The 16946-nt window shown below is 34.6% G+C and overlaps 1 protein-coding gene across 2 annotated transcripts in view; it reads left to right on the top strand.

Moving 5' to 3' along the window:
* The window catches only part of LOC138714686 (neurotrimin-like), a 292805-nt gene that overhangs the window by 169422 nt on the left and 106437 nt on the right, over window positions 1–16946 (top strand). For both annotated transcript variants that reach the window (XM_069846748.1, XM_069846747.1), the window contains exon 3: window positions 10253–10460. In XM_069846748.1, the coding sequence (XP_069702849.1) occupies window positions 10253–10460 (208 nt within the window). The remainder of the gene's footprint in view (window positions 1–10252; window positions 10461–16946) is intronic.

The raw sequence follows: 16946 nt of genomic DNA, 5'->3' as shown, positions 1-16946 counted from the left end.
ATGCTATAATTTTAATAGAAAATAGAAAAAAAATTGGTAGGAAAATTAAAATTTCACGATACTGTAATATTGTACAACATAATATAAAATAGGCCTATGGACATTGCGATAGTTGTTTTCTTTACGGTCCGACACGGTTTAATAAACTAGTGTGAGAAATGAAGTTTTGCCAGTTTACTTACTTTACTTTTACTTTTGAGGGTTTCTCCACTATTTAGCGGTTACCCTGTATTCCCATTCGCCAATCTTCCCGGTCAAGCCATTCATCTCCTTCCAGGGACCTGTCACTCATCAATCTATGGATCTGTCCTCTCCAGGTTGTTCTTGGCCTACCCCGCTTCCTTCTACCATGAGGTGACCATTCCAAAAGAGTTTTAGGCCACCTACTTTCCTCCATTCTTCTGACATGTCCATACCATTGAAGAGTTCGTCTCTCAATTCTATCCATCACTGTCTCCTCCATATCCATCATCCGTCTCACTTCTTCATTTCTCCTTCTTTCTAATCTGGAAACTCTGGCACTACGTCGTATTCCGTCCATTTCCACTGCCAAAATCTTAGATTTTTTACTTTCTATCAATGTCCACCCCTCTGCGCCATATGTCATACTTTCCACAACCGCCGTCAAAAATCCTCTTCTTGGTGTCATTCAATATCGTCCTGCTCCACAGTACTCCATTCAGCATCCTTATAGCTTTTCTTGCTTGCACCAATCTACTATCTATTTCGGAGTTACAACTCCCTAAATCATCAATATATGACCCCAAATATTTAAATTTTTGAACAGCTCTAATAGTTCCTTGGTGTAAGGAGATGTCTCTTCCGTTTCCACCTACTACAAGATATTCAGTTTTTTTTCATATTTACTTGCAATCCACCTGCTTCAAATGAATCCAGGAGTTTTCTCATCATATATTTCACATCCTCACGAGATTGAGCCATTATCACTTGATCATCTGCAAATGTTAATGAATGTATTGTGCCACCTTGAACTGGTATTCCCATTTAATTTAAGGTTTAAAAAATAGTTTGAAACTATGTCCGTTTCCATGACAACCTAACAGATAATGGTTGTAAGAGTAAGCTGCTGGACTTTCCAGTTGCTGCTGCTGACCTTGAAATAGCTTACAGCGAGAGAGGCTGGGATGGAAGGCACGTGTTGCGAAGTCAGGCGCTTTCTTTCCCCGCACGTGGACTCATTGACGCGCCTTGCAGCTTATGGCAGGGACTGTACCCGGTAATGCGTCATTACCTTCACTCTCGTTACTTTGCTAAGCCGCTTAAAACACGCGCCTTGAAGGCATGCAAATGTGCAGAATATTAGGCTGTGTAAATACATGTAAATAGATGTAAATAATAATTTGAAGAGTTATCTTTATGCTTGTCCCCAAAACGTGAGAGTCGGCCCATCTCGAAGGAACGCTTAAGAAGCACTTTCCTTAATAATTAATTACTGCAAACGCTTTGTTGCTTCGCTAATTAACATTTCCCTCTCTGTGTAAATAGTTAAGACACTGTATTATTCCAGAATTATTTATAAACGTAAGATTCTGTTGAAGCACGAGGAAAATTTTTAACTTCAGAAATTTTGCGTAAAACATTTTTTCATCGTCTTATTACACTTCATGGTTTAGGCTTTGATACCTGCATCTTCTTCACATTATTTTATTCAGCTTCACCACTTCCTAGGACGCCCGATATTTATTTTTGCCTTTAACGCTATGGATCTGTGAAATTTCTAACTTCTACACTTTTACACAAAATAATCTTATGCTGGGTTGCAAGAAAACAGACCTATAAATAACGTATTGCTCCATTAGTTAGTGGACCTTTGAATTGTAGGATTGCAGAAAATCCTTAGTTCGTCCAGTAATGGAATATGGTGCTCCATGTTGGGATCCTTTCATATTAGAACATATTAAGACACTGGAAAAGATTCAAAAACGGGCTCTCAAGCGTTGTCGTAATAATTCACCATTAAAATGGGACACACTCACGGACAGGAGAACGCGAATTCGATTATGCGCACTGTTCAAAACATACAGAGGTGAGCCTGCCTGGAGAGAAATAAAAAATAGGTTGCAGCCACCAAATTACTCTTCAAGGAACGACCACTCATATAAATTGAGGGAAAGAAGACAGAGGACGGACACTGAAAAGTTTTCTTTTCTCAATCGTACTATCAGGGACTGGAATGCTTTACCTGCAGACTTACTAAAGGCTTTACCAATAACCAAAAATGTATTTAAAAAGACTTAAGGACTTTACTAATAGACGGTAGTATATTATACACACTATTTAAAGGGTGTAATTGATGTTTTATTATTTGAAGTGTTGTGTCAGTGAAGTGTGAAGTGTGTAGTGTCAGGGAAGTCTATTGTGTAAGTGAAGTGTGTTTGTGTCAGTGAAGTTCTATAGTTCATAGTGGCTATGCAAAGTATTTAAACAGTGAAATGGTTTTGAAGTGTTAGTGAAATCAGGATAGAATCAGGTGAGTGAGTTGATAGTGAAATAAGTGTAGTGCCGAAAAGTGCTTGTACAGGTATGAACTTAGGGTTAAGATACAAATTAGATTTACTTTAAATGTAATTTAAGTGATCGTGCTTCATTTAATTTAGGATGCTCCTTGTTGTTGTTGTTATTATTATTATTATTATTATTATTATTATTATTATTTATCATTATTATTAATTATTACTTACTTACTTACTTACTGGCTTTTAAGGAACCCGTAGGTTCATTGCTGCCCTCACATAAGCCCGCCATTGGTCCCTATACTGAGCAAGATTAATCCAGTCTCTACCATCATATCCAACCTCCCTCAAATCCATTTTAATATTATCTTCCCATCTACGTCTCGGCCTCCCCAAAGGTCTTTTCCTCTCCGGCCTCCCAACTAACACTCTATATGCATTTCTGAATTCGCCCATACGTGCTACATGTCCTGCCCATCTCAAACGTCTGGATTTTATGTTCCTAATTATGTCAGGTGAAGTATACAATGCGTGCAGTTCTGCGTTTTGTAACTTTCTCCATTCTCCTGTAACTTCATCCCTCTTAGCCCCAAATATTTTCCTAAGAACCTTATACTCAAACACCCTTAATCTCTGTTCCTCTCTCAAAGTGAGAGTCCAAGCTTCACAGTTATTATTATTATTATTATTATTATTATTATTATTATTATTATTATTATTATTATTATTTATCATTATTATTACTTATTACTTACTTACTTACTTACACTTACTTACTTACTGGCTTTTAAGGAATCCGTAGGTTCTTTGCCGCCCTCACATAAGCCCGCCATTGGTCCCTATCCTGAGCAAGATTAATCCAGTCTCTACCATCATATCCTACCTCCCTCAAATCCATTTTAATATTATCTTCCCATCTACGTATCGGCCTCCCCAAAGGTCTTTTCCCCTCCGGCCTCCCAACTAACACTCTATATGCATTTCTGGATTCGCCCATACGTGCTACATGTCCTGCCCATCTCAAACGTCTGGATTTTATGTTCCTAACTATGTCAGGTGAAGTATACAATGCGTGCAGCTCTGCGTTGTGTAACTTTCTCCATTCTCTTGTAACTTCATCCCTCTTAGCCCCAAATATTTTCCTAAGAACTTTATTCTCAAACACCCTTAATCTCTGTTCCTCTCTGAAAGTGAGAGTCCAAGTTTCATAACCATACAGAACAACCGGTAATATAACTGTTTTATAAATTCTAACTTTTAGATTTTTTGACAGCAGACTGGATGATAAAAGCTTCTCAACCGAATAATAACAAGCATTTCCCATATTTATTCTGAGTTTAATTTCCTCCCGAGTGTCATTTATTAATTATTATTGTTTTTTATTAGTTGTGTTTATTAATAATTGTAATTATTGAGTGTAATTAGTTTACACTGCCACCGGGTATATACCCATTTGCAGTGTGAATAAATACATACATAGCCTACATACAAATTTAACGGGCCACTAGTTATTGAATCGTTAACCAAGCATCTTTTGATTTCACAAGTGACGCAATAGTACGTGAATAAATAAAAAGTGAACATCGGCTGCTAGACTGATGTGAGGCATTGCTTTTATTGTTGTCAAAATTTGCAATAAATATAAACTGATATGGACCAGAAAGAAATCAGGAACAGAAGTTTCAGTGAAAAAGATAAATATTCCTATTTAGACCTATTATTAGAAATAGCGCACGAGTGCGTTAATTTTATAGAATTATAAAGACAGACTACAGAGCAGATAACCTCGTCGTCAGACGATGAACTAGAGTCTGTAATAAATAAATAAATAAATAAATAAAAAGTAACTTCGCTATTCGAAGAAATAATGAATAAATAAATAAGTAATCAAATTACCGTATATCGACACCTAAGAAGAGATACCTCTGTCTACAAAAGTGGTAATTTAGTTTAACTACATTCTTATTATTTAGATTAACTACATTATTGTGTTCACAAAATTGGACAGTGTACTAATATTTTGTTCTCGAATAGAAAATCTTGCAAAGCAGAAACATATAGGCCTTTAAGAAGTTTGTCAATTTTGAGAAAATAATTTCGAAGTTTTTATTTACCTGGAAATGTACAGATACGAGGTATCACTTTTTAGCCATGGATGTGCAATCTATATCTATAATTTGAACTGATAATGGAAATTACGGGAACACGGCTGAACGGATTTTAATAAATGACCCCTCATTTTGAAGCTTGGAATCCAAAGTTTTTCAGAAAAATAGTAGTTTTCAGTGAAATGTCAATTTTCCTACATCATTTTCCTATTTTCCAAAATCCATTTTTCGTCAGTTTTGAGAACTGATTAATTGCATTTCAGAATAAAACAAAACACACACTACAATAAACAATAGACTATTACACGAAGGCCATGACCTACAGGATTGCTGACATACTTAGAGTTCAGATGGGTTAGATTCTTTCACATCATAATGCCAATATCTCCATCTTCATTTGTGTAATTTTTTTATAACGTATAAAAATAATTTACAAGTCTGATTCTCTGGTCTGTAGTTTTCCGAGTACAGATGTATATTGGATATTAAGAACTACAAAACGTAAGAATGTTTAGTGACATTATTACTATTAAAAATGAAATATTATTTATTATTATAGTTAATGCAACACATAATGGTATAGTGATGATATGAAAGTGAAATCTTTTGGGGCCTTAAGTAAGTAGACGCATAGAAAGAAGATTTTATATTAGATCTTCATTTCTATAATATACTGAGTAACGGCTATATATACTGTATATATATATATATATATATATATATATATATATATATATATATATATTACTGAAAACTATAAAACTTACGTAACAGCGTGGTCGATCGACGGATGTTGCGTCAACATTTGTTGAGACTATAAATTAGGAATGCCTGTAACATCGACATCAACGTGAAGTTTCGATTTTATGCACGAGGACGTAGAATCTCATAAACTTCTTTCCATCTGACTGTAGATAATTATTTGAAGAGAAGTAATATAATGATAACGCGATACTAAGGTTATTGTTATGAACTTAACATTACTTGTATTAAACTTGTAGGATATGTGGAAATCAAACCACAGTATAGAGAACATATCTCTATACTGTGATCAAACAGTGGTTTTCTTCCTACTCACAAGGAAGTAATACTGTTTGCCGTACGTAATTTTGACGTATAATGGATAAACAATTGATCCTCACTACTTTTCCCGCCAAGAGAGCACCTCCTTCTTCTAGCTATGTCTCCGTCTTTCAGTTGCTGACTATAGTAGTCGTGACAGCAGGTTACAACTTACACGCTTGGCCATTATTATTTGGAAGTGTACGTCAGATTTACGTACGGTATCAATAGTATTAACAGAAAATTTTCTGTTACTGCAGTTTATTTATTCCCTTAAGTGTGTTTTATCTAACAAAGTAACACTGGATGAAAACTTACATGGTGATCGACACTATGCACTCTGCAGATCATAGATGAAAATTCAGATGATGATGCTGATGATGATGATGACGCTGAAGGTAATGTAGAGATTGAATATGAAACTTGTGACAATGACAAGGATCTAAGAAACAGTAGGAGAGATTGAGAATCACGTAGAAAGCAAACGAATGGAGGAAGAAGGCAAAAAAACAAGAAAACAGGAAGAAAGGAGAAGAGAAGAGAAGAGAAGAGAAGAGAAGAGAAGAGAAGAGAAGAGAAGAGAAGAGAAGAGAAGAGAAGAGAAGAGAAGAGAAGAGAAGAGAAGAGAAGAGAAGAGAAGAGAGCACGAGGGGAGAGGATATTTTCATAACTTTAACCTACAATCCACAATAACATAAAATAGCTATTGCTTCACTCCCACATGTAAAACCGACTGATCGTTCTGACATTGTTACTTGCGTTTTCGCATTGGAACTCAAGAACTGAAGATGTATAGGTTAAATAAAAAGTATTTAGCATGAAGAAAACCATTCAGAGGTGTAGGCCTATTATTATTATTATTATTATTATTATTATTATTATTATTATTATTATTATTATTATTATTATAACTATTTCTTACCAATGTTTATTATTGTCACACTAACATTACTTATCCAACTTTCATTATTTACTTTCATGTTGTTTTATGATCTAGATATTAATGTAATAACTATGTAAGCAATTGTATTCAATTAGAATTAGAGTCTGGCTGGGCGGAAGAGAAGGCCTACTGGCCTTAGCTCTGCCAGATTAAATAAATATATTATTATTATTATTATTATTATTATTATTATTATTATTATTATTATTATTGTGGAAGCAAATAACTTCGAAAATGTCTAGTATCCTTTATTGAAAATAAATTTGAACTTCTAATGAACTTAGTTAGCAGCATTTGCTGCACAAGCCACTAGTATTATTGTAATATCGTGTATATAGGCCTATTATACAAAATATCGCATGCCTGCATCTCACACAGGACACATTATGATGAAACAAAATATATTAAACTATTCGCCAATATACTAAATGTACGTAAAATGCCTGTCTAACGGAGGAATAAATGTTGTTATAGGAGGAAAATCAGATCTCTAAGTTAGTGAAGCCTTTAACAGGATCACTAACACTGAAGATGTTTCTTGCAACGCGTCTTTCGAACTTATTGGTCCGTTAGCGCCTAATGAAGGAATAAATGCGTTCTTGCAACCCACCATCAAACTTTTACCACATATTTCTTACAATGTAGACATGCAGTACACAAATTTACAGTTTAATATTTCAATTAATGTATCTATAATTAATTTTTATTTTTTTTAATACTGAATTATAATTGTTCCAATACAAAATACAATTATTAATTTATTTTCCCTTCAGGCTATATATACGTGAACGATTACAAATATTATCAGAAACTGCAAGCTCAAAATTTCTAATATTTTATAAGAAAATGAACTCACAATTGGACAAAAATTACAAGGTACCACAAAAAAATTATTAGAACTTAAATATCTGATAAAAGCATAAAAAGGTTACTAATAATATTTTTCAAACCAATTTTATCAAAATATGAAAAAAATTCTGCAGTTACATCATATTTGGTAACCATAACATTGTTATGGTCTCTCCGACATTTTTAATATATTTCCTGCATGTAATGAACACTTATTTCTGAAAGGTAGACTACTCTCAGACATGTAGAGTTGTTTATTTTAATGCAATTAATTTGTTATTTGTCCTATATAAAATATATTAAAATTTTCTATTTTCAAAGGAATGGGCATTATTGTAGTCTATCTTTTGCATAAATTCATGTTAAATCAGTGTACAAATATTAAAAATTCTATCTTTAATGGTTGTAGAGTTATGCAATAATGTGTGAAAATTTTCAAATTGTGGAAAATTTAATTTAAAGTAAAAAGAGAATTCTAAAAAACATTATCAGTAACCTTTTTTATATTTTTATCAGATATTCAAGTTCTAATAAGTCTTGTTGTGGTACCTTGTAATTTTTGTCCCATTGCGAGTTCATTTTCTTATAAAATTTTAGAAATTTAGAGCCTGCATTTTCTGATAATATTTGTGGTCGTTCACGTAACGATTCAAAATACCATAAAACGTTGTGCAATACACGACCTTCATAAGAACTCAACATGGTCGCATGTTAATTTCTACATTACGATCTTGTAATGTAATAGTATATTACGATACAAGATTGGGAAGTGCATTTTACAAAATCGAGGAGAAGTTTGAAAAACAAGTAGAGCGAATTTTTCAATTTCCGAGATTTTCTAACGCACTTCACAAACGTCTATTATACAGTATTTTTTGTGCCATAGTATATTTTGAAAATAATATTTTTAAAAATATTAATATGCAGTACCTACGTACTTTAGACTATGAACAGCTGACATTCTGAGTAAGAAGTTTGCCATAGGTGTCGGTAGACGGCAGGATTAGTTTTAATTACGACCCTAGAGCAATTATTTGTAATATTTCAACATACTTATCTAAGTTGGCAATTCTGAATTGAGTAAAATCAACTTCCAATAGTGGCGGCCGTTTGCTGTAACAACGGAAAAACACGCTATCGTGCAAAAATAACTATTACATGATTCCTCATTGATTTAATGCGCATAATTTTGTGACACGATGAATCGTTTCTAATTTGCATTTCATTGCCGATCTGAATATATCACTTCGTACGTTAGTTTTCAATGCAATTTTGTCATAAATGCAAAATAGCAATTCAAATAATATATGAAATGTATCAGTTTTTGTTCAGTGAACAAGAATTTCAACGCAATTATCAAAATGAGATCGCGACTCCAAAATAATTTAAAGAAAGATTGGATGTCGTAGGTAGAAGTGTACCTGGCAGCAGAAATGCTACATTATTAACTAATTTCGACACTTAGCGTGAAATATTTAATATTTAAGAAGAATGTCGCGTAAAAGATATGTTGTTTCACACATTATGCCCAAGATTTCAGCTTGCTTCATAATGCTGCAAAAAGTCACCATTTGTAGTTTATTTTTACTTACTTACTTACTTACTTACTTACTTACGGCTTTAAGGAACCCGGAGGTTCATTGCCGCCCTCACATAGGCCCGTCATTGGTCCCTATCCTGAGCAAGATTAATCCAGTCTCTACCATCATATTCCACCTCCCTCAAATCCATTTTAGTATTATCTTCCCATCTACGTCTCGGCCTCCCCAAAGGTATTTTTCCCTCCGGCCTCCCAACTAACACTCTATATGCATTTCTGGATTCGCCCATACGTGCTACATGTCCTGCCCATCTCAAACGTCTGGATTTAATGTTCCTAATTATGTCAGGTGAAGAATATAATGCGTGCAGCTCTGCATTGTGTAACTTTCTCCATTCTCCTGTAACTTCATCCCTCTTAGCCCCAAATATTTTCCTAAGAACCTTATTCCCAAACAACCTTAATCTCTGTTCCTCTCTCAAAGTGAGAGCCCAAGTTTCACAGCCATACAGAACAACCGGTAATATAACTGTTTTATAAATTCTAACTTTCAGATTTTTTTGACAACAAACTAGATGACAAGAGCTTCACAACCGAATAATAACAGGCATTTCCCATATTTATTCTGTGTTTAATTTCCTCCCGAGTGTCATTTATATTTGTTACTGTTGCTCCAAGATATTTGAATTTTTCCACCTCTTCGAAGGATAAATCTCCAATTTTTATAGTTCCATTTCGTACAATTGAGCGGGTTACATCAGCTTCTTGTCTATGCGGATGACGTGAATGTTTTAGGAGAAAATCCACAAACGATTAGGGAAAACGCGGAAATTCTACCTGAAGCAAGTAAAGCAATAGGGTTGGAAGTAAATCCCGAAAAGACTAAGTATATGATTATGTCTCGTGACCAGAATATGTACGAACTAGAAAACGATTCATTAATGAAAGGGATGATGAGACAAGAAAGAAATACGGAATTGTTTCTTTAATTAATGACGAACCTAGAAAAGGAACAGAAAGCTAAGAAAGGAAAGGAGAAATAAACTCAAAGACAGACAGTACGTAGGAATAAAGATAGAATGACGATTTAGCGTAGCGGAAAGACATAAATTGTCAAGCAGATACAAAAATGCCCGGCGAGTTTTATTTTATTCTGAACTGCGCGCCGTGAATGGGATTGGGGGGGGGGGGGTGAGGAGGAAGTAGTTGAGCGTCGTGTGTGATGCATAGCCCACAGGGTGGGGGCGTGATTTAATTAGCTGTCTCTTACCGGCAGGTGGCGTGGCTTCGAGTGGACACGCAAACCATCCTCACGATCGCGAGTCACGTGATCACGAAGAACCACCGCATCGGTGTGACGCACAGCGACCACAGGACGTGGTACCTGCACATCCGGGACGTGCGGGAGTTGGACCGCGGCTGGTACATGTGCCAGATCAACACGGACCCCATGAAGAGCCAAGTGGGCTACCTGGAAGTCGTGGGTGAGTCTCAGATCCTTGTATCTTCTGAACTGCTGTGAGGATTTTCACTGAATTTGGTAGCAGTGCTATTCAAATGGAGATTGTATAAATACTGTTACGTCATGCTGTATAACATAAAGAAATGACACGAATTTGGGACCGCCAATTTTGATCATTTTGTTTCGAGTTCAAGTTAATGTAAAACAATTCTTCCTCTTATTTCCTATACAAGGTATGGTCTGTATGACCTGTTCCGAGGCTATATCTACAATATTGCTTCTTCTTCTTCTTCTTCTTCTTCTTCTTCTGTCTGACAAGTTTTAGTCCTTAAGAGAACTGTTGAGTTTAAAATCGCTTTATGAATCCATGAATTAAGGTACTTACCAATCCTTGGGAGAAAAATTTGTAATTTTTATCTAGTTTTTAAAAACTCTTTTTCCCTTATTACTTGATACAAAATTAAGGATTTTCACACAAAATAAACTCCTGAAATATATTTTGGGGTGTGTGGTGAAATTAGTTTTCTTTTTCGATCCCTGTCCCACAATTTTTATGTTAGAACAAAATTTCTTTCACCGTCTTAGTCCTACAATAACACAGAATAAGCTGTGTAAACAGTTTTTTCCCTATATTATCCCATTAAGGAAAAATGCCATTTTATTTTTTGAAAATTTCAGACACAAAAATAAAAATTTAAGATTTTGAAGTTTTAAATTAACTTTAAGTACGAGGACACTGTTTGTAGTTTGTCGCGTAGCTACGTTAATCAGCTTCATTTTGGTGCAAGAATGATGAAAATATCTTAATTCTAAGTGCACTTTGTGTTAACATTAGTGTTGTAAAATGCTGTGAAACTGAACATGAAGAAAAATCATCTGTATCCTGAGGGTATGAAAAATTGTAAAACCAAACACACAGCTTCCTGACCGTGTGAAAAATAACATAGTCAAACTCTACCTCCAAATTCGAATTGTTATTACACGAAAATGTAAAAAAATTGACAAAATGTAACGGATTGACACTTGTGGAAGTGCACTTTCGGTTTAAAGAAAAGGTGTTTCCAGTCAATAAAATCTTAGCTAATTAATTAACCAAACATCATAGAAACAAAATTGATATATTTTTGAAACTAGAAAGTTCAAGCTTTCAGGTGACATAAAAGTAAAAAATCATTTTTTTTTTTAAATTAAGGTTACATAAGCAACTTGAGCATCCTCTTTGGTGCTCTTGCCAGTTTCTCTGATTATTTACAGATATAACCTAGGATTGATTCAGTTTTAAGAGATTTAAGTATATCTTCGTTTGGACATGAACAGTCTACATTCGATCAACATTAATATAAAAAATTAAACAAACAACGTAATGCTTCCATTTGAACCAAAATCTGCTAGTGGACAGTTCAGAACTCCTCTCCACACTACTCCGCCAGTGTATGATTATTACATTTTTATTGTCTGACGTTAATTAAAATGGGCTATTACGAAATAATCCGTTGGAAGTTCCTCTCCTTATTTTGGTTTAATGTTTCACCTCTCAGAGTTCTGTGTAAAGGAATTGTTTGCCTGTTGCTACGCAACCATTTCTTTGGAACGGGAACGTCTGTCGCATGAGCTAGTTCAAATGCCCGGGATTCTAGAATGTCGAGATTCTAATCAAATCAGAATATTGATTCACACCGCCGGTACTATAACCGCCGTTTAGCAAGAAAATCAAGTGTTTGTTTATATGCTTCTACTCCGCATTGTATTTCTAACTTCCTTGCCTGCACAATAGTGCTGACATCTCTCGGATCTACTCCACAACTTAATGTAAACAGTCGAATGTCTGTAACGAAGCAAAAGCAACGAGTGTAAACTTCTCTAAGAAATTCGCTTTGTGTCACAGCAACGCGACTCACTCCCCAGAGTCTCTCAAGTTCTTGCGTTGCAGCTTCGTATTAAATGTAGTGATTTGATCTAAAGTAATGGCGCCTTACAACAGAGCCCCCAAGTAAGTGAAGTTACAGTTGACAATACAGCAATGCAGAAAATGAACATTTCAAGTTTGGAGGAAGCTAGGGAGGAAGTCTCTCCCATCACGATAAAAATTATATTTCCATAACTTATATAAGTATAATATCTGGGAGCAACAGTAACAAATATAAATGATACTCGGGAGGAAATTAAACACAGAATAAATATGGGAAATGCCTGTTATTATTCGGTTGAGAAGCTTTTATCATGCAGTCTGCTGTCGAAAAATCTGAAAGTTACAATTTATAAAACAGTTATATTACCGGTTGTTTTGTATGGTTGTGAAACTTGGACTCTCACTTTGAGAGAGGAACAGAGATTAAGAGTGTTTGAGAATAAGGTGCTTAGGAAAATATTTGGGGCTAAGAGGGATGAAGTTACAGGAGAATGGAGAAAGTTACACGACACAGAACTGCACGCATTATATTCTTCACCTGACATACTGGGTGTTCATTTCAAAGTGTGTCATGACGTCACTGTTGTTGGGTCACCGATTTGAAGCGAGTTTCAGTTTATATGTTAGAGAAGTTGCCTATTATTTAAGGCGTTCTTCAATCTGAACTTGAGAATGTGTACGGTATAACTTGAACGTCGTAGCAACAGATGGCGGTCTGTACGGTCTGTGTGCTACCATAACCTCTTTCGAACTGTGTTTTGCGCCGGCAAGTCGTACGCAGGGTATTTGTTATCCTCGGTTGCGTATGGTAACATTCCACAACACAAATCAAATGCTCCGTGTCCATGTTGACCGTCGAAGTTAATGTCAACAAATACGTAAGTAATCGTCTTAACCCTCTCCCCATATCTCGACAGTACGTATTTCCAAACAGTTCACATTCCTGCCACTACCGGCGTTACCGTACGTATCGGCACGTACTCTTCAGAATGAACGCCGTACTTGCTAGCCAACTTCTCTGCCTCTTAGATTATACACCTGAGCTGCGGAAGTGTAGGAAGATTGAATTCTCTAGGCTCATCAGCTAGCCACATGACGGCATGCAGCGAGCCAAGACACATTTTGAACTGAACACCCAGTAGTTAGGAACATTAAATCTAGACGTTTGAGATAGGCAGGACATGTAGCACGTATGGGCGAACCCAGAAATGCATATAGAGTGTTAGTTGGGAGGCCGGAGGGAAAAAGGCCTTTAGGGAGGCCGAGACGTAGATGGGAAGATAATATTAAAATGGATTTGAGGGAGGTGGGATATGATGATAGAGAGTGTATTAATCTTGCTCAGGATAGGGACCAATTGCGGGCTTATGTGAGGGCGGCAATGAACCTCCGGGTTCCTTAAAAGCCAGTAAGTAAGTATATAAGTATACAAGTTAATAAGTGATAGACACATAATTGCAATTAAAATTGAGTCGGTCATTTGTAAAACCACATGAGTCACGGAAAACAAGTTTCGAGAAAAATGGAAATAACTACCTATAGGTAATGGATTTTCTGTTGGGTCTGTGAAAATTTTATAGTAGGACCATACATTAATATGTCTGATTACAAAAGCATTGTATAGTCCGACCATCGGTTCTGTGCCTCCGTGAGATATGCGAACTGAACCTTAATTCCTTTTCAGCCTCGGCAATTCATTTCTCTCCCTGTATTCCTATTTCTCTCTTTTCAATCCCTCTCTCCTTCTCTCCCCCACTACTCACAATTTTGAGCCTTCTTGCGGGACAGTTTATTTGCACTTGCAGTCCAGTGTTGTCAACTCAACATGAATACTGTAGCACGGAGTGGTGAAAGAAAATATTATTAAGCAAGTAATAGCATTTTGCATAAGTCAATCAGCGTCATTAGACCTACTTAAATTAAATTATGAATAAGTAATAATTAACCTTACAGTATTATAAGCAATATTCAAGAGAAATGACACTGTTTAACGGAAGTTGGGCAACATCCCTATTCGGCAAGGTTCGTGGCCTGCTGTTTGACGAAGTGGGAGAGAAACGGGTGGAATGGGGTTAGTAGAGGCGTGAACTTTTCCAAGAACGACGACAGCGCTGAAGTGGCACAGATCCGATGGTACGACAATATCTTAATTATCTCATTTCATATCATCTTAAAATATTTTTTAATTTCTTGGACTCATGTTGTTTTAACAAGTACGCTACCTATAATAAAAACTCCAGTATTCTGACAAAATATGGAGTGTATTGTTTGTTATAGTGTGAAATACATTATTAGGCTATACAGTTTTCAATCAATTTATATTGTTATTTTTTATTTCATATTCAAAATGATTCATATCATTCACAAATTAAAATGAAAATATCATACCCGACTTTATTCGCTCGATTTCATACTCTCTCTCGCTATCATAATATTAATACTCGAGCACAACGCGATAACACGCTAGAAATTCCACTTCACGCATCGTCTCTGTATTCCTCATCCTTCACTGTTGCTACCTCTCGTCACTGGAACTCTCTGCCGCCTGAAGTCAAGGGCTGCCGAACATTGAATTCTTTCAAATCCAAGTTAGAAAATTATCTTATGACGAGTTGCCAAACTAACTTACTATTATGACAAGTGTTGTATTGCATGTTTCCACGTATTCACATTTTTTTTATGTTCTAATGATATTCAACTTATTTTATATTTTTGTTTTCATATTTTCCGATAATGCTATATCTCTAATGTGATAAGTTAAGCTATATATAATCTTAATTTTCCTTATTGTGTGTACTTAGAAATATTGTATTCACTGTATACTTTGCACTGCACTATTTTATTACTACTATTAGTATTATTATTATTATTATTATTATTATTATCATTCTTCTTTATTATTATTATTATTATTATTATTATTATTATTATTATTATTATTATTATTATTATGAATAATTGTCTTTTTTTTTGTATGCCTCATTTATTTTGACCTGCTGTTCACATATTATTATGCTTTTTTCTTTCTTTCTGTATGTTATATATTATGTCTGATTTCTTCTTATTTGTTGTTTATTTTTTATTATTATTATTATCTTATTCAGTTTTGTGTGTAAAATTGTAGTGTAATTTGTTAATTTGTAGTGTTTTTGCAACGCAGTCTTTACTCCTGGTTGAGTGTTAGAGAAGGCCGTATGGCCTTAACTCTGCCAGGTTAAATAAATCATTATTATTATTATTATTATTATTATTATTATTATTATTATTATTATTAAATAGAAAGTTATTCGCGAATAATTAATTTTCATATCAGTGTGTCACATGTTTAATGGCAATGTGTGAGTATAGATATATCTTTAGTTCACAATAAGAAAATATCATAAATTGCATATTATCCCTCCAAAAAAGACGGTGTTTCTTGCTTTGGGATCTCTCTTCGAAGACTTTTTCTCTTTACATCATGCACTTCTACAAGTCCTTGAAGGTATTCTACACATCTTGTTCATTTTTGCTTTCAAATGACATAGTTTCCGAGTGATATAAGGGGTTGTTGGACAATAACTTCATTTAGGTCAAAATTACATAAATTCTTACTTAACAGATGAATTGCTGATTAATATTTGTTACTTATAATGAAACTAACATCTGTCCATTCTTATTATTATTATCTTTAATTTCTCTAAATAGATTTACAAAACCTCTAATGGCAATTACATTAATATTCTCATTATAGAAATAGAAATATATATATTCTCCCTGTAACATAGTCCTAGTAAGCTTATATTAAATTAATTTTCATCATTTTACTAGCTATCTCTAATATTAAATTAATTATAATTCATTGAATTAAATTAGCTCATAAATTAAGTTACTACTTTACCTTATAGATTTATCTAAATTTAAATAAATGTGTAGTGAAGATTATTGCTGGAGAACCTTTTAAGTGTAGTGAAAATATTTGTAATTTAAATTTATGTATTGTATTGATTAAGGCTGGTTGAGTGGAAGAGAAGGCCTTATGGCCTTAACTCTGCCAGCGAAAATAAAACATTATTATTATTATTATTATTATTATTATTATTATTATTATTATTATTATTATTATTATTATAGTTTTATTAAAAATGTCTATTATATCTGGTACAGGTACTTTCATAGAACACTATTGCTTATTTTTTTCTTCTACAGAACTCTTGGAACTGCACCCGCCGTCCAACACCTTGGCAAAGAAGTGCACGATAGCAATTGCGTCATGGCTCAATCAAAGCGTTAAGCGTTAAAGTCACACGAGTCCGGGACTGATGTGGTTTTGAAAGAACTCAATATTTTAAGATTCTATACAATGCTTAATAATGATCGGACTCATGTTGTTTTGACTGGAAATGATGCGTCCACCCATAGTGCTTCCTATAGTACCGGTAACTCATTTTCGTAAAAATGTGGACTCATGTGGTTTTACAAATGACCGATTCAGTTAAATGAGACAATTTTGGACTAAATGCTCGACACGACAATCTTGTATTTAGAAAGGAATGTTTTTATGGAAACAAAATAATTTTGCTACACTTAGGCCTATACGTTGTTTTGTACGCTCTTTAT

The sequence above is a fragment of the Periplaneta americana genome, chromosome 15, assembly GCF_040183065.1.
Source record: "Periplaneta americana isolate PAMFEO1 chromosome 15, P.americana_PAMFEO1_priV1, whole genome shotgun sequence".
Classification (NCBI taxonomy): Eukaryota; Metazoa; Arthropoda; class Insecta; order Blattodea; family Blattidae; genus Periplaneta; species Periplaneta americana.
This window is presented reverse-complemented; position numbering and strand designations above follow the sequence as displayed.